Source organism: Epinephelus fuscoguttatus, linkage group LG20 (genome assembly GCF_011397635.1).
Source record: "Epinephelus fuscoguttatus linkage group LG20, E.fuscoguttatus.final_Chr_v1".
Taxonomy (NCBI): domain Eukaryota; kingdom Metazoa; phylum Chordata; class Actinopteri; order Perciformes; family Serranidae; genus Epinephelus; species Epinephelus fuscoguttatus.
The window spans coordinates 37,457,268-37,483,448 of NC_064771.1; the positions used below are offsets into that span (position 1 = coordinate 37,457,268).

General features: G+C 40.6%; 1 protein-coding gene across 1 annotated transcript in view; it reads left to right on the forward strand.

Moving 5' to 3' along the window:
• map2k6 (mitogen-activated protein kinase kinase 6) overlaps positions 1–26,181 on the forward strand; it is a 45,738-nt gene that overhangs the window by 15,411 nt on the left and 4,146 nt on the right. The window contains exons 2-11 of the mRNA XM_049563383.1: positions 5,750–5,813; positions 7,479–7,527; positions 10,377–10,490; positions 10,776–10,895; positions 13,514–13,630; positions 13,740–13,791; positions 18,475–18,602; positions 21,073–21,150; positions 23,615–23,754; positions 25,559–25,604. Coding sequence (XP_049419340.1) covers positions 5,750–5,813; positions 7,479–7,527; positions 10,377–10,490; positions 10,776–10,895; positions 13,514–13,630; positions 13,740–13,791; positions 18,475–18,602; positions 21,073–21,150; positions 23,615–23,754; positions 25,559–25,604 — 908 coding nt within the window. The remainder of the gene's footprint in view (positions 1–5,749; positions 5,814–7,478; positions 7,528–10,376; positions 10,491–10,775; positions 10,896–13,513; positions 13,631–13,739; positions 13,792–18,474; positions 18,603–21,072; positions 21,151–23,614; positions 23,755–25,558; positions 25,605–26,181) is intronic.

Here is a 26,181-nt window from a genome sequence, read left to right on the forward strand (position 1 = left end):
CAAAGAGCTGAAGTCCAAAGCGAATGACATCAAAACAAACTTGTTACATAAGGTCGGATTATTTTTCTTCAGTCATTGAGCTCTACAGCAGAAATGATTCATGATGGTTTGTGTTATTGTTCAATGGCACAATGTAAATATGCTCGGTTCTTTAAACACTGGATTTTGTTGTTAATGTGCTAACTGGCTAACTCGCGTCAAGACGGTCTTCCAGTTTCCCTTTTTGAATGAGGAACACAGAAAAATGCCCCCTGCTGGTATGAAGGGGTGTGTCCTCTCACGCAGGCGCAGAACATACAGCTTGTTAGCCGTCGGTTTGGTGTGTTCATTTGCAACTTCTTGGCCGAGACAGGGCAACAAGAGGTGTGAGTTGCTGCGAGTTCTCCGATGTGACTTGCGCTAGTCAATTTCACTTTTTACCCAGCCGTCCAATCACGGTGGAGGAGGGGTGGGACAAATAGGGGTGGGGCAAATAGCAACAACAATGGAGGAGAAACATGTTGATATACTGTAGGCTACATATTAATATGTTTCCTTGCTCACAAAAACTCATGATTCCACTTAGTGTTTGAGGCGGATCATCAGGAGCTAATATCAAAATCTGAATTAAATATAAATGTTTTTTATAAAAGAAGGAGGTATTACTTATCTCATCTGGGGTTAGGGCTGCAACTAAGGATTATTTTCATTGTCGACTCTTCGATTAGTCGACTAATCATTTTATCGAAAAATGTGTTAATATGTTGAAAAATGTTGGTCTGTCTCTCCCAGAGCCCAAAATTATGTCATCTAATGTCTTGTTTCGTGCTCACGCCAAAGGGTTTTAGTTCACCGTCATGGGAGAGTGTGTAAAGCTGCCAATATCTGAACGTAAGAAGCTGCAGTAAGAGTATTTTGGGTACTTTTATAGTACTTTTCTATGAAAAATGACTCAAACCAATTAGTCGACTACTAAAATTGTCACCGATTATTTTACTAGTCGATTAGTCATCGATTAGTTGACTAATCGTTGCAGCCCTAATCTTGGGCCTCCTTTATAAGCATGCTTACGCACAAAGCTAGGCCTGAAAGAAGCTTACGCTACCACCCACGCAAATGTTCAGGACAAGGGAACCAGCTCTTTCCTGGCGGACTCTATAAGTTAGCATTTTAGCACTCCTGGTTCTCTCGTCTCGGTTTTTGGTTAGATGCCTGAAATAAGCTCAAGAGAACAAAGCAACACCAGGGCTCTGCTGGAACTGCCCTTACATTCAACACGTGTGCTTTTATTTATCTGTATATGTATATATGCACACATGTATGTATATATGTGTGATATTTGCATGTGTATGACGGCACCTTGGTGTTGGAAGAAAGCATAATTTTGTTCCCATGTACTCTGTATGTGGAAATGACAGTTAAGTTGAACTTGACTTTAACACGACTCTCGGTCTGACAGCACCCTCAGTCACTGAGACATCAGGAATTTTTTTTGTGACTTCTCTGGTCAGTCGGGAGCTGTTTTCAGCAGCAGGCTGGCAGCTGTGTGTGGTCGCCTGGTTCCTACAAATACTGAACTTCCTTTATATTAATATCCTTGGTTATGTGCTTCAGCACTTGTGTCTGTCTCCCATCAGCTGTGAGGCCACAGTGAACATTGGACTCTGCTTGTGCAACACTGATGTGAAAGTGAAAGTCGCCAGGCTGCAGACAGTCTGATCTAAATGAGCCGCTTGGATTTGTTGCAGTTTGGTTTAGATTTTGGAAGTAGATTTGTGAATGAGAACGAGACATAGCAGAAAGTAGCTTGTTGCAGATATGTCAAGACTTCCCTTAAAGATCAGCAGCCAATCAGCATTAGTTTCTATCAGTGTGTGCAGTGTGTTGGTGCAGATTAACATGCACATAAAAACTGTCTGTAACTCACTGAGAGGACTGTGCAGGTGCTCTCTGTCTCTCTGTCTCTGGGTGTTTCCTGGTTTCCAGTGTGTGTGTTAGCACAGAGCTGGTTTCCAGTTACTATTGTTGTCTGTGTAAATGCATGTAGGAGGGGCTCAAACTGACATTTTAGTGCAACAAAGCTGCTTTGGAAAGTGGAGACCAGGAGGCAGGCAGCAAGAGGCCACCAGTGGAGGGCCGCATAGCACAGCGCTGTCACACCCTGCACTGTTTGAACAAACCAGTACACACTGGACGCACTGCACTGTGGGTGTGTGTGTGTGTGTGTGTGTGTGTGTGTGTGTGTGTGTGTGATATGCCTTCAGGACAGTTGTTTGACTGACAGATCTGTCCACAGCTACATGTGTTTGTATTTTCTCACAAGACAGCAATGTGAGAAATTCCAGTTATTGTTCTGGAGCGGCTCCATGTCTTTTAAAGAAGACACACCTTTACTTTCTTTTTTTAATTAGCACCATGTGACATCACAGGGCGGCGCACGGTGTGGTGACCTTAACTATTACCTTAAACTTTGTGCGTCAGCTGCTCGGAGCGTCTCACACACACACACACACACACACACTCAAAGAAAAAGCACAAGTTGTTGTGCATCAGAGGCAACATGGCTGCCTGTCCTCCTGGAGTTAGCTTTGTCAGAACAGAGCTGCGTGCACGTTTACTGCAGCTGACAGGCTGGTAGCAGTTCAACCCAGTCTGAGGAGGTTTGAGCCAGATGCTGTCTGTAGACACACACACACACACACACACACACACACACACCCTCAACCTGTGACGCCCCATTAACAAGGCACCCAGCCATTAAACCGACAGTGCAGCACCTCCAGATGGAGCGAGCACACCTGAGCCGCCAGACCTCCTCCTCTTCTTCTTCTTTTTCTTCTTCTTCTTCTTCTTGCTCTCAACGCCTGTTCCATTCATTTAGGATCTGGAGTCACTTACTGCATCCAACCGTAAGTGTCTAAAGATGAGATGGAGCCTCGGTCGCTGCTGCAGTTGCTATATCAACAGGAAATTCAGGACTCGTAGCCTGGACGTGATACATAAGAAGTGTCGGTCTTTGTTTGGAGTGATGGCTGCAGGAAGTTTGACTCATTTTACATCAGTGGGAGTTTTTTAAGTGCCGGATGGCTGCTGCAAGCTCCGGACAGAAGCAGGGAGTCATCAGATGTAGATGCATGTAGCCAGTTATTCAGCACAAATCTGCCTCGTAGAAAAAAAAAAGCAGCTCTGAATCACTCAAAATATTCTCAAGGTTTGATTGACGTTTTCCTTAAATGGATTTGCGTTCGTCTCAGATTTAGCTGCTCGTCTGGAAACTGGTGTGAAGTTTTAGTGATGAGGTTTAAGTGCTGCACACTCTGCTGCAGCCGAAGGGAAAGAGGAGAGTTAAAGGTTGACCACTGTGATCAACTGATCTCTCATCCTGAGCTATGTTAAGAAGTTAAGTATGCTTTCATCTTGTGGTATGCTGGGCTGCCAGTGAGACCATCCTCTCTGGAGTCTCATCAGTCTGCCACATATCTGCACAAATGAGATGCTGCTGCGTTACACAGAAAATCATCCTGCAGAAATTTGCATTGTATTTCGACTTTTATGAGAGAAAATGTGTTTGTGTTTTGAGTTTTGGTCAGACAAAAAAAAGGTATTTTAAAAATGTCACTTTGGATCTGAGAAATTGTGATGAGCAGTTTTTACAGTTTTGTGACATTTTACTGACAAATCGATGATCGTCTAAAAGGGAGACAGTTATCAGTCGGAGGCCTAATTCTTTAAATGTCAGTCCTAATATTTCAGCACTTCAGTATTAAATGTTGCACAGCTTTTGTTTTTTAAAATCGTTCAGATTTGTTGATTTAATATGGGATTCAAGTGGAATCAGATCACCTGATAAGATGATTCGGTTTGTCTCGATGATCCAGATTATTTTATTTATTTTTTATTTACCTTTATTTAACCAGAAAAACCTCTTGAGATTAAAAATCTCTTTTTCAATTGTGTCCTGGCCGAGACAGGAAGCAACATAAGTCAGTCCCTCCAGAAAATCGCAATATTGCGATCCCGATAATTAACGTAAATTCAACAAAAGTCTGCAGTATTTGCTGGGGCTTGCAGTTTTTTTAAAAGTCCTGCGATTTTTCCGCATTTTCCGGCCGACCAGAAGTCGTCGCGCATGTGACGTCATGTGAAACGTGTGCTAATGTGCTAATGGCATTGCAGTATGGAGAGACATAAGAATGTGCACTGTGTAAATGCAGACAATATGTGTTGAATGTATTAAATGTTATGTTTACAGAAGGTGTAGCTGACAGGTTGTTGTACAGTCACATTGGTTTGAGAGCGACAATATTCACTCAGGATTTTTGCAACGTTATTGGAGTCCATGTTTTGAAACTAATTACATAAAACTAAAGAAGAGAACTATAAAAAACATTTGCAGCTATTTTTGTAATATTCAGTATGATTATTATAGCAAGTGATTACATGACTTATTTTTTTGGAGGTAGTCATTTAAAAAAACAAAACAAAACAAAACACTTTTTTTTTCTCCTTTTGTCATTAGCCGCAATGTCCCGCAAAAAAATCACATAAAAATGCCACAATTTTGGGGCGTCGGTGGCATGGTGGATAGAGCAGGCACCCCATGTACAAGGCTGTTGCCGCAGCAGTCCGGGTTTGAGTCCTTTGCTGCATGTCATCCCCTCTCTCTCTCTCTCCCCCTTTCATGCTTACCTGTCCTGCCCATTAAAGGCAAAATGCCCCCCAAAAAATATGTTCCAAAAAAAAAAAGAAAGCCGCAATTTTTGACAAAATTGGCTGCAAATTCAAGGTTTTTTTGCTGCGAGATAATCTAATAGTGCATATTTATCTAGGACTTTTTTTTTTTTTAAGAATTACTTATGTATTGTTATTTATGCATTTCTATATTATTATTTTATTTACTTATTGTGAGGTTTTTTTCCTCTTGTGTAAGTACATATATTTGATTTATTAACTCTCGCTGACACTATGTTAGAAAAAAAGTTCAATAAAATGTTGGTGATAAATCTTCCTCTTAATAATCTTCTTAGTGTTTTCTTCCCCCTGACTGTCGGCCATTCTTCTGTCACCTCTTTGTTTAACTGTTTAAACTCTAAATACGGACGAGGCTGCTGAGCAGAGATTGAATGTAACCTGTGGTCATGTGTTCACCGTGCCCCAAACCTTTGAGACGTATTTTAGGTTTATATCCTGAATAATAATCTAAACTTAAAAAATAACAATTTAATTTAGTCTTCTCAACAGAAATAAATAAACAAGCTGAGACAAAGGCTCACTTTAAATATTTTCAAGAAGTTTTCTCAAACCCTTTAAAATCAAAAAGGCTTCACGATCCCCCGTCAAGCTTTGGTGACCCCTAGTGGGGGTCAGGACCCCATGTTGGGAACCAGTGGGTTAAGTGAACCAAACTAGATGTCATCCTGCAGGTAGCTTTGCTGTAGTTCAGCTTCATCCAGCTTCCCCAACACTGGTCTTTGAGTTTTGGACAGTTGGTTTGAAGACATCTCGTCAGCTCTGGAAACTTATGACGAGCATTTTTCACTGTTTTCTCACATTTTCTAAATTAATTGATGAGTTGAATGAATCAGTAACTTGCTAACTGCTGTTCACACAAGTAGCGATTAAACCAAAGTTTTGTGGAAAATGAGTTGGACTGTCTTTGGACACAGGAATGTGTGAATTAAATACTCTATCAGTCAAATGGCTCGCATATGGTCTGACACAAATGTCTGTCGAGGGTTTCTAATCACGTTGTGTGTTTTGTGTGTTTCAGGTAAGAGGAAGCCGTTGCTCAAGCTCCCCAAGGAGGTGTTTGAGCAGCCTCCTCCCGCCGCAGTGTAAGTCTCCTCACTGTGTTTACAGTCACATCCAAGGTCTTTAATTCATCCTCCTGTTTGTTGCTTCAGAAGAATGCTGAACGTCTGAAATGAAAATCTGACAAACAGCAGTCAGCAGGAGACAAAAGTTAAATGATGCTCATGTCATCATTTCTCCCACATTTCTTATAACGAGGACATCAGCATGTCTCATGTGTTATGTGTGTTAATTTCGTCACATCGCTCCCCTGACATTTGCAGTTTCAGTTATTTGTGCACGTCGTTCCTCCTCCATGAGCGCGGTCTCCTTGTTAACGTGAAACTCAGACTGTTTGTGGAGCAGCAGAACCCAAAATGTTTCTGAGCTGCAGAGAAACTAAATGTTCAGTTCGTCTTAAAGTGAATCATCTTCATTGAGAAACTGCAGCAGCAGCAGAGGCGTTTTGGTTTCAGGCCAACTTCATATGAAACATCAGTGTCAGACACTGTGTAAATCTACGCCTTTATTACAATCATATTTTTTTAATATTTATTTTTAATTACATTTTCATTTTATTTATTTTTAAATTTCAGTTCCTTTTTTCTTTTTAAGTATTTTTTATTCTTCACAGAAACAACATGAAATATAAATAATGCATAAATAACGACACTTGTTTTAACTTGAACTACTTTTTTAATGTCCATTCTGAACATTGTCGTAAAATATTTGAATGGTGGTTATAATTCTCATAATACATACACAAGAGCGCATGATTTATTTTATTTTATTTTTGATTTGATTTTATCTTATTTAATTTCTTTTTTTTTTTCATTTTATTTATTTCATTTTTTTATTTATTCATTTTTAATTTTGTCATTTTAATAATCCAAATATTTTGGATTAATACTTTTTTTTATTAGACTGTATATATTGTTTTACAGTGATATTGTACAGGACATACAACCCTCTACACACACATACAAAGTATAATAACAGTTATAATTGATGGTATAAAATGAAATGAAAAAGAGGAAAGGAGGAGAATTAAAATATATATATATATAAAAAGAAAAAATTGAAATAAGAAAAATTAAAAAATTAAAAAAAAACAGTGAGAATGTTGATGATGTAAACTTAATCGTGTCAGACGATTTAATATAATTGAAGTGATGTATATTAAGGTGCAAAATTTTGTAAAAAGGTATTCTTTGATCTTATTTAATTTTTATAATTTATTTATTTTAGAAAATGTTTTACTTTATTTGTTTTTGTTATTTTTTTTGTTTGTGTTTTCAACAAAAAAAACATAAAAAGTTCAAATATATCTAATTAAATGTTTTCCTTATTTATATTAATGAATATTTATTTATTTATTTTTATGTGTTTTCGTGATGATTTCATACAATTTAAGTTATCTATTTAAGGTTGCCCAAATCTGTAAAATATGTTTTAATCTTATTTAGATTTTATAATTTATTTACTTTAGAAAATGTTTTATTTGTTTTTAAGTTTTATTTTTTAATTTTTTTATTTGTTTGTGTTTCAACGATTAAAAAGTGAAAAGTTCAAATACATCTAATTAAATGATTTCATTATTTGTATAAATAAGTGTTGGTTTTTTTGTATTTTATTTTGTTAGGTTTTTTTTCCCAGAAGACACTGCTCCCCAGCTTATGTAAGTAATTAAATGTGTGTGTGTGTTTCAGACCCCCAAGAGATTTGGATTCAAAGGCTTGTGTAACCATCGGAGAGAAGGTAATTTTATTTTTTGGGATCATATTGACTTTGATCTTCGCCTCCTTCCTGATCCCATTCATTATGATTTTTTCTCTCCTACCTCGGACTCTTACGTAACTCCTCTCTGTTTACTCTCTTTCCTTCTCCCAGTGTATTTTTGGGTGAGTAAGGTCCACAGAGGTTGGCTGCTCAGTACAGGCTCTGTTAGCTATAAAGAACGGCCCGGTGAACATTACGGCCGAATTGAACACTTCTGATTGTGGCGAGACTGGAATGCCTTTTATTGCCCATCAGGCAGTAAAAATATTTATTTTGAACTCATGAAATAAGTGGAATTTTCCATTGGCAGAGATGCCTGCTTTTTCTGTGCTCGAGTTGGCCCCAAGTCAAAGTGAATGATTTCTTGTGTTTGCTTCACTAATGTCAAAGAAATGAAGTTTAGCATCGTGCAGCTCTGAGGAGGAGACGCAGCTCTGAGGAGGAGACGCAGCTCTGAGGAGGAGACGCTTATTCAGACTTCAAAGCTTCTTAAAACAGAGAGGAGAGATACCAGCACCTGGTTCTACTCTCTAATCTCTCTTCCTGTGTTAAAGGGGGAACTCCGGTGCTTTTTTAACCTGGACTCTATTTTCCCATGATCCTGTGTCTGAGGGACTCGTGGGAACAACAGTCATTGAAACTGGTCCAGTATTGAGCGAGAGCATCGGGCTGCAGCGTCACCACTCGGGGCGCACCGTCAAAAGTGTTTAATTTGCCACTGACAGGCTCAGATTGTCACTGTGAGTGTCTGACAACATTATGCAAAGGAAACTTTTACTGGTCATTTTGCTCATGTGCATGGAAACATATTTCTGCACAGTGTAAATGAGCACGTATGACCACACTATTTAGTGCGCCAGAAAAAGATTTAGTATGTCCCAATACGGAGTACGTCAAATGCAGTGTGCCAAAACTACCAGGATGTTCTACTACATCCAGTGTGATTTTGCAGTCTGTAAGCCAGCATGCTTTTTGGGCTGTTCTGACCCGCAGTCCTCTGCTCAGTGGACGATACGACACATTAACTGTCAGAAGCCACGATGATGGATGACAGCGCATTCAAGTAACTGATGACTACCAGTATAGTGATAATAGGAATATTAATTAGGTGAAAATATATATATATATTTCAAACTAGTCCATACCCATTATGTACAGCATACCATACCATGACTTAGTCATACCAAACATTAGAAACAACACCAGCATTGGTCCACAGGGGGAGCCACAGCGATCGGTCGCATTTTAGCCATTTTGAAGCATTTTTCTGTTGTTATAGCGCCACCCAGTTGCCAATTAGAGTTAAATTTCTCCAGTCACCTTGAGGCGTCCTGTTCTACATATCTACCAAGTTTAGTAAAAATCCATATGGCGGTTAGGCCTAGATAAGAAATGAGCTCTCTAGCGCCCCCATTTTGTTTGATGGGCTCAATAATGGAGGGGTCCCCTCAGATTATGTGTGGTCATATGCCTACAAAGTTGCATGGTGATGGGTGAAACCCTTGAGATGTTCTACACCTTTATGTGATGAGCCACGCCCTCCGCAATATTCATTGCCTTATAGAAGCTCAGTTTTAGGAAGTTTTCCAACTTTTGCCAAGAGGGAACTTTAGATATTGCTCCCTAGATTATGTTCACCCAGTTTCATGCAGATCGCTCAAACTTCCTAGGAAGAGATCCATTTGAAGTGTTTTTCAACAAATTCAAAATGGCGGAAAATCTATATAAGCGGAAGTTATGGGTTCTTGAGGCAAATGTGTTCCTCATGAGGAGAGGCATCTCTGTGCAAAGTTTCATGTCTCTACCACATACGGGGCATGAGATATGCCCATTCAAAGTTTGACATTTCAGTGGGTTGCTATAGCGCCCCCCTTTGGCCAATTGATGTAATATTGCTTCATTGGCATCCTCCCATGACCCTCTACCACTGTGCCAAATTTCACGTGGATTGACCATGTCGGTGAGGAGAAAAACGTGGAACACACACACACACACACACACACAGTTTTCCTCATTATATAGTAAGATAAGACAACAAAAGGACATATCTATAAAGACAACAATGACAGAGAACTGCAGCTGTGATTTCATGTAGATTCAGTAGATTATCGTTGGTGTTTAGGCTGGTGAATGAAACATATCGAGCAGCTACTTGTAGATTTTATCAGCATTTTGTTACTGCTCATTTCCAGCCTTAGTTCAGATGGTTGATAAGTTATGGTGAAATTCTGAACCATTTACAGACTGTGTTGTTCTAACCGTTATCAGTAGTGTGTTCTGTGGCACCCACAGCACCCACCTTCCCGTGCCTTTTGTTCCTTTCTCTTTTGTGTCCAGTATTGTTTTTCCAGTTGTATCTTTTCCTATTAAATACAAAAGTCAAATGTTAGCCGGTTTTATTGTGCAGTGGGACAGGGACTCAAGTCTCGGTAAAGGAGAAGGTTAGTTCTGAAATCTCAGGAGGGGTGACTTGTTGGAAGCAGAAAACAGTGGAAACATGAGTGAGAGTGGTGGTAATACTTTGAGGTGTTGGAGTACAGGAAGTGTATCTCAGTGTTACCTAAAAGATTTTCAGTGTCATGGCTGAACATTTAGCTGATTTAGACATTGGGAAAAAGTCCTCAATTTCAGAACGAGACCTCTCCTTTAGTGAGACTGGGAGACAAAACAGACCAGAACAAGTTCTCGTTCCCACGAGTTACTTGAACACGAAAATATTGGGTCCAGGTTGGAAAGTTCTGTTGTCCTCCTCTAGGTTGTGTTAGCACAGCTGCAATGATTGTTGATGGCGCTTGTGTCCTCTCTCATCTGTCCATCTGTCTGAGCAGAACTTCGAGGTGAAGGCAGATGACCTGGAGCAGATCTGCGAGCTCGGCCGAGGAGCGTACGGCGTGGTGGAGAAGATGAGGCACGTGCCCAGTGACCTGATTATGGCTGTGAAGGTGAGTCACCACCAGAGGACGGTCGACTTCTGCATTCACAGAACTCTCTCATGCTTTTAAACTGAGTGTGTTTTGTTTGTGAATGAAAGAATCTTCAAGGTCGTTTTCACGTTAACCAGCAAGAACTAACAGCCTCCTCCGTCTCTTCAAAAGAAAGTCAAGTCACAAGAAGAACATCTTGAAAGCTGTGCAGTGTTTGTTCACTTAAACAGAAAGGCATAAAGACATGAAGACATAAACATGAGTAAGGGTTGTGTGTCGTCTCTTGTCGTCCTCCATCATCAGCGGATTCGGGCCACAGTGAACACTCAGGAGCAGAAGAGGCTGCTGATGGACCTGGACATCTCCATGAGGACGGTGGACTGTTTCTACACAGTCACTTTCTACGGAGCGCTGTTCAGAGAGGTAACATGTTGTACAGATGTTTACACACCTGCACATGTGTGTCTGTAGTGTAATTACAGCCTGAATGTCTGAGCGGTGCAGGAAAACACAATATGTTTATAATACAGCTGAAGTTAGCCTTGAACGTCGGCTCACATTCACAGTCTTTTTGCTGATTGGTTATGATTTGGATCTTTATTTAAGAATTTTAAAGTTTTTATTTAGACGAGTCGTGTGGCTGCTTTTGTTTACAGAAAAAATTAGTTTTGTAGGAAAAATATTGCGATTTCTAAAAGTTAGAAAATCAAAATTGTTTTGACAGCAAACTGAAACTCTGTTTTGTTGCTGCATTAATAAAAAAAAATGTCAGACAGCGTCCAATGGTACTGTTGGATACTGGATTTTTGTGGCTGATACTGATACTGATTTTTAGAAATTATATAAATGTGATAGCAAAAATCACAATATAGATGAACACATTAAGGCGATATGGCCCCAAAATAATATCACAATATTTCAGGGTATTTTGGCGATAACGATGTTCTTTACAATATGACAAATTAGTAAAAAAAATACATAAACATATCATTAATTTAAGAACATAGAATTGTAACAAAATGTGTGTGTGCATGGGGGGCGTTCAGATGCACGCACAAACCCATTACTTTCAATGTAGATGCACATCATGCGCGCTCACAACCCAAAGCGGCGCCGTAGCGGTGCACATTCGGTATGACGCGCTTGTTTTGTCGTCTGGCAGACACATTTCAGGACCGCTGACTTATATCATCAGAACAGACATGTCCTGTGAGGGGGGACAATACCTGACAGTAATATTCTCAGCTGTCAGGATGTGCCTGCTGTAAAGGGTTAATATGATCATAGAAGGCTGAAAATCACAGGACATGTCTGTTCTGATGATACAAGTCAGCAGTGTAAAGCTCAAGCATACGGGGGCCTCTTTCATATTTAATAGAGGAGCGTATCTAAAAGTACGGCTGTCAAGATGCCCCCCGCCACAGGCCTTTGCCTCCTCTGTCTCCAAAAAACCCAGGGAAAACCCTGGTATCATTTTTCACATTATGTTGAAAAATATACTGGGATATAACAAGATGATATGACACACCCCTCCAACAACTTCATCCTTCACTACATAAATCCACCAGCAAACTGTCCCGCTCTCAGGCCGTCCATCCCCGGCAGCTGACTGCAGCACACCGTTGGGATTACGGTTCACCAAGCTTGTTATTAGTCACAAGAGGCATCACTTGGTTGGGCTACTCCTACTAAAGTATTGTCATTTTAATTATATTGTCTCTTATATATTAGCAGGTGTTAATTACTTTTCTTTTTAAAAATGTGTTAAATATTTTTCTCATATTTTTATTCCAGTGAATATTCTAAAGAAAGTTCACTGCTCTTTGAAAGGAAGTTCTTGCATTATAATGCTATTATATTATAATTATAGGTGGCATAAAATGGTCTCAAAATTACAGTAATATCATTATTCGACAAATATTCCTGGGGCAATATATCATCCAACAAAAGTAGTTATCATGACCGGCCGACCTGTGAGACAGACGAGTGGCGTCACTATGAGAGGCTCCAAAACACATGGCTTATATTGAGGGTTGTTGAGGAGATAAATTGTCCGGTTGAACCGTTAACTTTATCATCAGATGGCAGCAACAGTAAAGTTAGAACAATAAATCTTAGTGGAAATGAAATCATAAATAATAATTATAAATAAAACAATAAATATAATATTTTATTGAGAAAATTGAGAGTTCAATTAATGTATAAATGCAGCTTGTAGATTATTTAGTGATGCATTTTTTTGTGTATGTTTTACTGACATTTTCCCACTTTGTTTAATGTAAGTTTATGTTTTTATTTTTACTGCACTGCAGATTATTTTTCATACCTGCCAGTGGTTATGCGGATATTACAGGGCGTCTGCAGGTGCTTGAAAATGCAAAAATTCAAATATTAGGCCTCAACAGTCATTAAATTGTCTGAAATTTGAATTTATCTAAATTAATTTTCTTTATTTCCTTTTTTTTGTCACAATGAGTGAAGCAGTTCTGTGTGAAAGGTCCCATCTCATCTCTGGTGTTACAAATCTTTTAACTTCCCACTTTCCTTTTGGCAAAATATAACTCAATCTAATAACCATATTCCTACATAAACCCTGCCTCTGCATGGGACTACATATATACTACTTACCTTTATACTTCCCTGTAATGTTTAGATAAGAAAAACATGATTTGTCCAAAAGTCAGTCTTAAATTCGGCTGAAATTTGTCTCTAAAAAGTCTAAAAATCATCAAATTAAAGTGTGTGACACTCTGATTTAACACATCTGTGATAAGCCGACATCATCCAGTATCTGACAGTGACTCAGTTGAGTTATAGTCAAAATCTCCGTGTTGACGTTCAGCAACACTAAAACCAGCAGCGTGCGTCGATGAAGACTTTCGGATGCAGACGACTTCCTGCAGCAGCGAGTGGATGTTCAGGATTTCCTCGCCATGACTGTAAACACTGGAAAATCTGTCGCTTCCCGTCTGGAGCGCGTCCTGCTGCTTTGTTGCCATTTCTTTCCTGATCTCTTTCCAAATGTGCCTGTCTGTTGCCAGGGCGACGTCTGGATCTGCATGGAGCTGATGGACACGTCCCTCGACAAGTTCTACAAGCAGGTGATCGAGAAGGGCATGACCATCCCCGAGGACATCCTGGGAAAGATCGCCGTCTCAGTGGGTTCCTTCACTTCGAACAGCATCACGCCAACGATTTAAAAAGCTGAATTGTGATTGACCTCCTGCCTCCCTCTCATCTGCTTATTAATGGGCTTTGTTATTACAGATAGTAAAAGCTTTGGAGCATCTGCACAGTAATCTGCAAGTCATACACAGAGGTAAGAGCCTGAGTGGGAACCCATTAAACCTCAGAGACAAGACAGTGTCAATATCCACGTCTGTGCTGCGTCATCATCACTCAGCTGCACCGAGACGCCGTCTTTACCATCACTCCATCTGCGTCTCATTAAAGGACCATCCCGCTGTTTAGCGTGTGTTAGTCTGTTAAAGTCAAATACAAATTTAAATCTATTTTTCGTCTGACCTTTCAGCAGTGGCGACCCCAGCACATGTGGGCACATTAATTACCAAAATGCAAATTAACAACCTGACTAACAACAAAAAAGTAGATAAAAATATGTGCTGTGCATGTTATAATGATCATATAAATCAATAATCAATACAACAAAATGCAAATAAACTAGTTCAGAAGAATAAACAATGAAATAATATATGGCATTGTTAAACAAAAAAATAAAGTACAAATCAACTTTCCATGTGAACTATGGATGCATCATTTTATAATTCTGGACAGATGCTGATACCAGTGGTTCACAATAACAATTTTGCCGATACCGATATTTTTATATTTGTGTTTCATTTGTTTTTGTTGTTGTTTATTCTTCTTTTGTTCCAGGGAAACACAAATCTACTATATAAAGAAATAAATTAACAGTTTTACGTTTTTTTTATATGAGCACAAATTCAATAATACACATTTATGAAACAACCTTTAAAGCAAATGTCCACTTTAGAATGAAAACACAGACAGTACTTACTGACTGTAGTAAGACAGTGTGATTTTTTTAATCCACAAAACTCGTTCGGGGTATCAGAGGATAACAGCTACACTTGAAGTGCACAGAACCCACATTTTGAAAATGTAATAAAACTCTGCTAATGCATTTCAAAAATTTCAGAACGGCTCATCCGTCGTAATCCAAGTGCCCTGAAGCCACGGCATGCAACACTAACTTGAAAAGACATAATTTACTCCACTTTTATAGCATCATTTCTCACCGTGGTCAGTCAGCCTGCCCTGCAGGAGTGCTGTGTTTACATGGCAACTCACACGAGACTCGAGAACTAGCACCACCACTAGCCATCAGCTAGTCTCGCGCGCTTCAGGGCACTTGGATTATGAAGGACGAGCCCTTCTGATGTTTTTGAAATGCATTAGCAGAGTTTTATTACATTTTCAAAATGTGGGTTCCATGCACTTCAAGTGTAGCTGTTATTCCGGCTAGCTGTTATCCTCTGATACCCCAAACAAGTTTTGTGGATTAAAAAATCACACTGGACTTCTTGTCGGCATGAGGGTCAGTTATTTTTATAGTGAATATTTCTTTGTTCCCCTCAAACAAAAAGGGGAATAAATAACTACAAAAACAAAATAAACACCAGCAAGGGAAGAAAAAAAAGATCAGAATCGGTTATCGGCCCAAAATCTTACAGTTGGTGTATCCATGGTATTTTGTGAGTTGAGCGATTTTTATTCTTGCCAGTTGGTGGAGACCAAATCAGAGCTAACAGAGACTGAAAAGTGGACTGGGCAAGCAGACACACAACTCCACATGACTTCAGACGTTCTCTATTGGTGTGTCTCAAATCACATACTTCCGTTAGCACACTTCCATGTAGTACACTATGTGCACTATGTACTTATTGGCGTAGTGCGCAAATTTTGACAGGGTAGTGTTGTCTCAAACCAAACACGGCCATTGTGCTCTCCCCAGAAATGATGACCGCAAATTAGCTAGTTAGCAAACTAGCATTAGCATTCACGTTATCATTCGTGGTACCAAATCATTACAGACTGCTAAATGAACCCAACAAACACACTGCTGGCTTATACCCGACAACAGTATAGTGGTGCTTAGTGAAAAAACACATGTATTTGTACAATGCAGCAACGTTCACAGTCGCACAGTCCTCAGCCACCATTTCCAGTTTGAAAAGTGGTCCCTCCCCTTCAGCTTCGTAGCCAAGATGGCGACCATTGAGGGCGAGAAGTGTCCATAGTTCCACACTCAACTTCTTGACCGTTTTGAGTGCACCATCCAGGTACTCATAGTGCACTGCATTTTGCCATACTTCTCAGTGTGAGCGCGCTTACGCACTCAAAATATTAAGTGTAAGTACAGAAGTTCATCAGTTGACGACCGGTTTAAAGGTTGATCTGCCTCCAAGTGGCCAAAGACAAAGCCATTAAAGGAGTAGTTAAGATTTTTGAGATGGGGTTTTATAAGGTACAGTATACATCCAGAGTCAGTGTATTACCTACAGTAGATTGCGGTCAACATGCCTCCAGTTTGGAGAAGCACCACAGACGCTAAGCAATGTCCTGCAGTGGACGGGGTCAGCAGCAACACATTTTTTAGCCACTTACAAAAATCAGTATCAGTTGAAGTAGACGCCATATTTAGAATATTTTCACTGCTTCACCCTGCAGGCACACAGTGATTTTCAATGGCTAACTGAAGTTGTAATGTATTCTCTTGTCAAAGCCAGACTCCATTGAGAAATACAGTCATTTAATGCTGAACACAGGAGCTGCTGGTCTGCTGCTGCCTCCATCAGTTAGTTAGTGTTAGTGTGTGACTTGTGTTTTAAAGGGTTACTTCAGATTCAAAGTCACACAATAATACCAACAAACTAACTAACTGATGGAGGCAGCAGTAGACCAGCAGCTCCTGCGTTCAGCATTAAATTACTGTTTTTCTCAATGGAGTCTGGTGACTTTGAGGAGAGCACAGATGGGGAACTGAAGCTGTACCTTTCCGTCACTTGGCTTCGGTTCTCCGTCTATGCTCTCGTCAAAGCCAGACTCCATTGAGAAAAACAGTAATTTCAGCTCACTGAACACAGGAGCTGCTGGTCTACTGCTGCCTCCATCAGTTAGTTAGTGTTATTGTGTGACTTTGGTGAATCCAAACTAACCCCGAAAGTCCTCCAATTGGGGGAGCGACTTTGCAAACACAGTGTGAAACAATGCACTGATCACGAAGAACATAGTGATTTTGCACATCAAATTAAACAGCAGAACCTGGACTACACGGCTGTAAAAACCCTTTTTACATGCCCCAAACACAGCTCAAACAACAACTAAATAAACAACAACAAATCCAACTCCATACAGCACCGATATCCCGACCCACTCGGTATATTTCGGGTTGTAACTCGACCACACGTTATGCAAAACACATGCCGTTCATCTCAAATGAAAGCTGAGACTCCACTCTTTCCACACATTGCACCAAAGCACTCAAACCATCAGAGAGCTACAGGCCAAAGAACAACAACAACAACGGAAATCTTTTCACCAACGTACTGTATATTTGTAATATCTCTCTTACCTTGTTTTTGCCATGAAAAGCACATTCTGCCGTTAAATCATGCTTCATTCCTGTTTACCGACATGTTGTTCGTCATTCAAATGAATCCGGACAGAAAACTTGATGGCCGGAGGTTCTGGGGGAAGCACAAAAATGACCACTCACAGTAGCCGACATGGGTATAACGTCATTCTATTGGCTCCAACGAATCAAACGCGGTGTCAATCACTCAAATCAGCCGAGCCGTCGCGGAGATACGGGCCTCCAAAGCTCAGAATAGAAACTCAGGTTCAAATGTAGCAGGTGCATATTGGTCAGTTTGGAGTGGGAAATAGAGGAAAAAACCAAAACAGACAGTTGTATGTGTATACCCTAAACATCAGTCGGGATTTACAGAAACAAAAAATGAAAGATACAGGATTGTACATGACGAAAATCACATGCAAACATGGAGCAGTTTTGGAGAGCTCGCCTGAATTTTCTGTACTAAAACCTCTCTAATATTGTTCTGCTTCACTTTATCAGAGTCAACCTTTGCAGAGTTAATGTTCACATATTGTACTATGATGTGATCGAGGTTTAGAGCTGCTGCTGCATCATTCCAAAGGGATACTCATCCTGAAACTGCTTTTTATTTTTAGGCGACCCTCAAAATATTTCATTTGTGCTGTGTGCCATCTTCATTTACTCCTCACATATAACACACACACTGATATTTACACATCTTAACAAATCTCACAAGGGTTCCCTTTACCATGACACCAAAGTATTCAAATAGACCTTGTGGTTGCAGAGATATATTCATTTCATTATGGATATGCAATTTTCGAGCAGAAGCCTATAAAATAGGCTTAGCTTTGAAAAGGTGATGATAGAGATGATGGATAAATTGACGAAGATAAGACCCATGCTCGAATTGAATTTCCTTTAAACTGCATAATCCTGCAGCGATCAGGTGTTCAGCCCATGGATTACACAACTCAGGCAGGTTTATATAGATAAATCACTGCCTGAAACAACAGAAACATTACATCCATATATCCAAACAGTGCAGCATTATTTGAACACAGTAAGCAGACATTAAGAACACATCATTTGTAGCCACGGAGCTTCAACTTGCACTCTGTTATAGCCACGGTTATAATTATGGTCCTTTAAGGGTTAATGCTTCCTGTGTAAACCTCAGTGGCCCGGCCACGACCACTGTGTGTCTCCTGTTGCATCACGACGTCATGTCATCATTCAGAAAAATTATAAGTGACAACAGCAGTTGGTGTGTGTCAGCGACCGCAGACTGTGACTGCTGTTCTGTAAGAGACCATGAAGAGGCTGCACACCAACTCAAAGTGCTGCTCGTCATGTCGTCTGTCTGTCTGTCTGTCTGTCTGTCTGTCTCTGTCTCTGCAGATGTGAAGCCCTCCAACGTGCTCATCAACACTCAGGGCCAGGTGAAGATGTGCGACTTTGGCATCAGCGGCTACCTGGTCGACTCTGTGGCCAAAACCATGGACGCTGGCTGCAAACCCTACATGGCGGTACGCAGGAAGACACCAAATTATAACTGTCGTAGTGACAAACCTGAAGCTTCTTTTTAAAGCATGTGACATGTGAAAGGAGCTCATTGTTCATCTGTCCAGCCCACAACTTTACTGTTCTGGTTACTCTCACTGCTGTCACAGTGCTGTAAAACCCACTGTAGTACACTACCTGCTCAGCAGCAGACAGACACAGTTGGAGGGAAGCTGGTGACATTCAGGTGGACACAAACATGACTTTAGATAGTGGATCATCTTGCTCCCTGATTGTAAGGTGTATCAATATCAACTGTATTGACCGTCTGCTTGTTTTGCTCACCTTATCAGCTTCAAAGGTTCTTCATGTAACTTTCAAAACACCATTGTCATCAGTGACCTCTCTCTGAGGCCGTTAAAGCCCCGTCTCCACCAAACCCTTTGGAACCAGCAGTAAGCCTTCAGACATGGTACCTAGACCCTGGGTCTGTTCAGACAGTCCTCTTAAATGTGGGCGGGGTTGTTGTCACTCACTGCTCCGTCCAGCACTCGCTGTATTTCCTCATCAGCGGTGACACAGATGGAAGTCTGCACCTGGTTTATCGTCCACAGAACGAGGCTGCACGCCCACATTTTCACAACAAAATAGAACAGGCTGCAGTGAGAGTCTCTCTCCATGGGATATTTCAAAATAGCAGCTTTGTGCATTTAGTCCTTCTCAGGCAAGCTCAGGGGTTTAGTGTTGCTGTAGCCCACAGGAAGTGAGGATTAGAATATATGACCTTCACATAATCCGCTCCAAATGAATCTATATTTTTAAAGTCATTACTAAAAGTGTGTGTCATATAAAAACTAAAGTGATGGTCAAAGTTGTCACAGTGAAATTTAAGGTGTGCTGATGGATTCACGTCATCAACTCATGCATTGAGTAACATTACAAGTTAACGTTCCACCTTAAAAGTTGCCGGCAGTCGGCCCAGTGAATGAAGTTATTTTTGTCTCTTTCATTTTATAGTTGTAGTTTACTGATGTATGAACAGAGGTTACATAAAACCAGAGTGAGCGTCCTCTACTGACCAATCAGACTGCAGGGTTTCTAGCTCCACCTTTTAGTACCAGATCTGTGTGCTAGGTACCCCAACAGAGGGGGGACCAAACATGGGGACGCTAAGGAACGCTTCTGTTGGGACCATCCATCAGACTATTTGGTGGAAATGGGGCTTAAGTGAAGGTCCATCTCTGAGCCGTCACTGCAAAATGTACGCAATGTTAACAGAGCTTACGTGAACTCTGTGTTGTAGTGGTAGCCGGTTGTTCATTGACATCAGCAGACTCAATTTCTTAGCTAACGTTAGCTTCTGTTGCACACTGTTAGCGCTGTAGTACAGCTGAAGAGTGACAAGGTGCTCAGAAAAAACAGAGAAATGTCACATCCTTTTGATTTTCCCGGAAAGTTACGACAAATCCTTCACGTAGAAATCAGTCACAGGCTGTTTAAAGGGATAGTGCACCCAGAAATGAAGATTCAGCCATTATCTACTCACCCATATGCCGAGGGAGGCTCAGGTGAAGTTTTAGAGTCCTCACATCACTTGCAGAGATCCAAGGGGAGAGGAGGTAGCAACACAACTCCACCTAATGGAGGCTGACGGCGCCCCAGATTCAAACGTCCAAAAACACATCATTGAAACCACAAAATATCTCCATACTGCTCGTCTGTAGTGATCCAAGTGTCCTGAAGCCCTGACATAAAAAGTTGTGTGGCAAATACAACGCAAGCACAGAGCTACAGGCTACAATGAGGCTAAAAACAGAGCTCAAATGAGGTTTTTCCAAACAACTTTTTATGTCGGGGGTGCACTATCCTTTTAAGGCAACCGGGAAAGTCAGGAAGGTCTCAGAGTTTAAATTACGTTACAATTTGTTCATTCATTGGTAATAAAAAACAATTAATACATGTCAAAACATGACATACAGAACCTTTAGATATTGGTAATATGTCCATGCTGTGTTCACGTCTCATCACTGGAACTCCCAAGTGGAAAAAAAAGTGAATCATCTTTTAGCTTTAGCAGAAAAAACTTTATCCAGTGGTTTTGTTTTATTCAGATATTTGGATCTTTGCTCTGGATGATTAAGTGTCCAGAGAACGAGAGAAAAATCAGAGAGTCTAAAATCACATTTACGTCTCATAACTTTGGTCAGATTTCACCACAAGGACAAACCTTGTACATGAAAAGCCTTTTTCTATCTGAGGCCTGGCTCGTCAGTCGGCAGGTGAACAGGTTCACTTCTCTGTCTCATTATCATCCACACATTTAGTTACATTTTAACTGCCCTGCTGCTGATTGGCTGAGTGGCTTTTAGGGCCAGTTACAATCAGGGAACATAGTGGCCCGTGTGTGTACAAGAAGTTTAGGATGACAGGGAGGCGTGCAGGTCGTCCCTGACAACCGTTGCCATAAGTGACATCACCTTTGCTTGTGTCCCGCAGCCGGAGCGGATCAACCCGGAGACGAACCAGAAAGGCTACAACGTCAAGTCTGACATCTGGAGTTTAGGAATCACGATGGTAAATCAGCTTTAATCACTTTTTATTTTTCATTTCGCTGTGAATATTTGTTGGAAACCTCTCTCGCTCTGAAGACCAGTTCCTTAATGTGTTCATCTCCATTTATCTCAATGTCTTCATTACTGCAAAAAAATAAAAATAAGTGAAGGGTGAAAATGATTCATAATGAAAAAGAAATGTGCCTCTCTATGAGCACGGCTCGAGACGGAGCGGTGTCTAGACGTTTTATTATGAGCTGTTAAATATTCATTGCCTTCTCATTTGCACATTTCCAACTCAGACCAGAGAATATTTTGGCGTCAAGGATTCAGCAATCTGTGGCAATTTGCCATCGTATGAGCCCGGCTCGTCCTTCTCTCTGCCTCTTCTTCTTCTTCTTCTTCTTTGACCGCTCATTACAGACCAGCAGCAAATGTTCCAGCATGAGTCTAATGTGAACGCCAATAAGAGCTACAATAAGTGTTTAGTGGGCAGAGGAGACGGGCTCTAAATGATAGAGGTGAAAAGAACAGTTCAGATTTTGGAGAAATGGTTTCATTATGAATTCTGAGAGATAAAAAGTTTATGTTTTAACTCTGAGATCTCGTCAGAGCCGGCTGAGACCGGGTGAGTAATCAGCGTGGGAATAAAACGCACTCTGAGTGATTTTGGGTTGATTTTTGGAGCATCGGTGACTCCTCGAGAATTTAAGAGCCACGTGGACCGACAGCACTGAAGCAACTGCAGAGTGAAGCAGGTGATGAGGTTTGGTTTGAATAAGTTGGAAACCACGTGGCTCTGTAGCTGCTGTCATTAATGTCCTGACAAAACATGAATAATATTTTAGTAGTTCACATGTGGACTTGTGTTCTGGTTGTGATTTTGGAGGATCCCTGTGTGTGTTAGTGTCATTTACATGTAAATATATCCTGATTTCAGAAACCTGAATAATACGATCAGCACATGTGGCAAAGTATGCTGCAAATAAATAAAACACAAAACAATTTGACTTTGCATGAAGAAATGTGCCAATTCAGAGTCCACAAAACAACTCAACTAAATGACAACATTAAAGAGATACTTCACCCTCCAAATGATCACTTGTTCGTCAGTTACTCGCCCTGTGTCATGACACATTCATGAAGAAACCTTTGTTTTCTTTTGATGAATTGAAGTCGTAGGGTTCCACGTTTAACAACAGCTAAACTACATCAAACATTCATTTACAGACTCTCACACTCGTGCAGTATAATCCAAGTCTCTGTCAGCCCTAGAGTGGTCTCCTCTGGTCTGAATCAGGGACTCATGTTGTTCCAAAGTTGTATAATTGCCTAGAGTTGGTTGGTGTTCTCACGGCAGCATTTACAAGAGGACCAGATCAAATGCCTTGTGTGAGAAAGCTGCTCTTGATTGGTCAGAATTTCCATGTGGGAAAAATCCAGGAAGTAAAGCAAACGTTGAAGAAGAGTACACTTGCAAGATAAATGTGACACTTTCTAATGTCACAATGGAGGGACAACTACGCAGGTTGATTTTAGCGCTGCTCATCGTGGACTATATTGCTGTCATTGTTCATTTTAGTCAAAGCATACAGTTTGAAAACGAGGCAAACGCGGCTCCAACTAGAAAACAATGTTTTGATGCATTGGATGTGCTGAATGTGCATATTAAGGCAGTACAGGAGGAGGTGCACATTAATAATCCTCCAGGACTGTAACATGCTCATGTTTAACCCAAACAATGTGTCATGTGACTGCAGTTGCTTCACATCCAGGTCGAACACCTTCTCACCACAAACCAACCACACCAGAGTTCCTTTGGAACCGGACTGACACCACCTCTTCAAGAAGGTCTCAGTCCAGTTGGTTTGCTGTGTTCACACCTGCAAAAATGAACCACACTGAGGGGGCAAACGAATTTGAGTTTGATTGGATTGAACCAAACAGGGCAGGTGTGACAGCAGCCTCACTTATCTAGTCGTATGCTCAGTACTTCCCAAACAGACGGCCCTTTCTGACGGAGACCTGACCTGCCCCTCCATGTGTGCTCTCTAAAAAATCCCAGACCCATTGGCAAAAACAGTAATTGTAGCTTGCTGAGCATCAAACCTTTATTTAAGACTCGGGGTGTCAGTTGAGGAAGCATGAACAAAGACGTTAGAAACAATCAAAGAGCAAACAAAGCACCATCATGTGTATCAGTCTGAACAGAAATAAAATCACACAGAACAACAAACAAGAATATATGATCACTAAACGTAGAAACACAGGGTGAGAAACATGTTAAAGTGTAGATTATAGTTAAAAACATTGACACTCAATTAGAAGAAGATCAGAAATACAGAGACAACAGTGTGGCTGACGTCAGAGAGTCAAAGACACGTGTGCACGTGAGATCAGAAACCTGGATGGTGTCAAGTGTGATGACAAACCAGACCTGTCATGCACGGTTCATGTTCTCAGTGTCGGAGTGACCTCTGTTTCAGATCGAGCTCGCCATCCTGCGCTTCCCGTACGACTCGTGGGGGACGCCCTTCCAGCAGCTGAAGCAGGTGGTGGAAGAACCTTCGCCCCAGCTTCCTGCCGAACAGTTCTCCCCCGAGTTTGTGGACTTCAGCTCTCTGTGGTACGTCTCTCTCTCTCTCTCTCTCTCTCTCTCTCTCTCTCTCTCTCTGTCTGTTGTTCACTCTCATTTTATTTTACCAGCCAGAAAAACATTCAGTTCCAGATTTCTGATTGTCTTCTGTTTTCCCTTCCACACAATAACCCACTCAAGACTGATCTCCACAGGCGTCGAGCCAGCAGAGTCTCTACAATAAAGCAGATAGAAATGTGTGTCGATGCGCACTGAGTGGGCTTCAGTTAATTTCCCCTTCGTCAGATTGAGTTCATTATGTTGTTCTTTTGTTGTTGTTCTGACAGGATGTACAGTGTCAGGCCTCTGCACAGGGAGTATATCTGAGCATCTCACCATCGACACAGTGACGCTGTACTCTAACATAAATTGATTAAAATTTGAGCCGTCTCAGTTCAGCTCCAGATTATGAACAAGGCATTTAACAGTGAACTGCTTCTGCACCGTCACATGGAGGACACGATGGATTTCATCTCTACCACCGTCCCATCAGCTGTTACTGCACGCCCGCTTTTCAACCATCAAATCAAACTCCTCCCAACATTACTTCCCCCTGCCTTTCCTGTTTCATTTGGAAATATGTCATGATACTGAAGCTAGAGACTCAAAATGTCATTTCATCTGGACTTTAGAATGAAACAGAGAGAAACGGCAAATCCTTCGATTTGAGAAGCTCAAACTGACAAATGTCCCTAACGTCAGGTTTAATTTTCCAGTTCTTGCTTTTGATTTGAACTGAAGTGGCAGAGCTGCTTGCTTACCCACGCAGGCATTCATCCTGTGACGAGTTCTTTTGTCCTGTCAGCATGGTTAAAGACACGTTGGCATTGTTGTGAGTTAAACATTACAGCATTAGGGTCGGGCGATATGACAGTATGTCACTTTGGGACAGTAAAATGTGTCCACTGGTAACTGAGATGCAGACTGAAGCAAATCAAGACTTCATTCTCGATTGATCTCATGAGTCCAGCTGCCGACATGGAGGAGAGTGAAGCTGTAAATACACAAACCTGTAACACTTGAAATTATTGTTCTCAAAACCTTAAAGTTTCCATTTGCAACCCGATCCAAAAAGGAAAAATGTTGGCGGTGTACATTTCTGCAAACTGTGGATACGTTACATTTGTACGCTCTTAGCAGATACCTTGAAACTTTACCTTTCACAAGCGCTGTGGTTGAACTGTGGTTAGATTTAAGGCCTCTGCACACGGAGTCCATTTTTATCGTCCAATACAATCTTACGTTGTGTCAGTCACGTTCGCACAACTTTCTTCCGTCATTTAAGTTTTCAGAGCAGGTTCGATTTTCTGTGTTTTTCGTATCCGTCAGAGCCGTTAGAGACATTTGACCAAGAAGTGATGAAAATGTGGCAGCGGGACACAGCTGCATCAAGACAGAGAAACAGAATCATGTCATAACTCAGACAGCTACTGTCAGCAGGTCAGATAGTAATAATCAGGTGGATGATGAAGAGGAGGAGGATGTGGACCACACACAGCTCCGCCCCCTCATGCAGATGTGGTGCCAAATGAAAGACAGGGAGGAAGTGATGTCAGTCAGATAGGTGACTCTAGTGGAGCGAGGCAAAGCAGGAAATGTGTCTTTTCATTTTTTCACGTACGGCGAAATTTTGCTCCGAATAGAACGATAAAACGCATCTGAATCGGTGTGAGAGGGTTCTGTGAGTGACAGTGTATTTTAGGATGATGGAGTAAAAAATTAAAAAAACAAACAAACAAACAAAAAAACTAACACATGAACTGTCATGAACTGATGTTGATTTTTCCGTCTGCAGCTTAAAGAAAGTTTCCAAAGAGCGGCCGACTTACACAGAACTCATGGTGAGTGTTGTCTTTTGTTTTGTTTTAAATATGATATTTTATTGTCTGCTTGCAATCAACCATTGAAAAATACAAAAAAATGTGCTCCAGTATCTCTAGTATCAATATTATTATGTATTCCAAACAAGGGCAAAGGTTTCCTTTCAGCGCTGGGCAGAAGACATATAACATGAAGGGGTTTGAGGTCCTTCACTAAAAAGCTTTAGTGTCAGACACTTCCTGCATTCTAGTGAATTTTTATGCACCAGTTTGTACATTTTCTGCATCAATCTATGGTGTAAATGTCTTTGATATTGTCAAAAAAAAGTCCTCTGCTACTTTTATATTTTTATGCACATGGTCTAAATGTTGAGGGGGGCTGTGTCCCCTGTGCCCCCCTTGAAATCTATGCCTATAATTCTAATAATATATATATTTTTTAATTAAAAATATATATAAAATATAAAAAATATATATAAAAATGAAAATACAATATATTTTTATTTTTATATATTTTATGTATTTTTATTTTTTATATTCATATTTTTTGATGTTTCTATATAAAATATGAAAAAAGATAGAAATATATATATATATA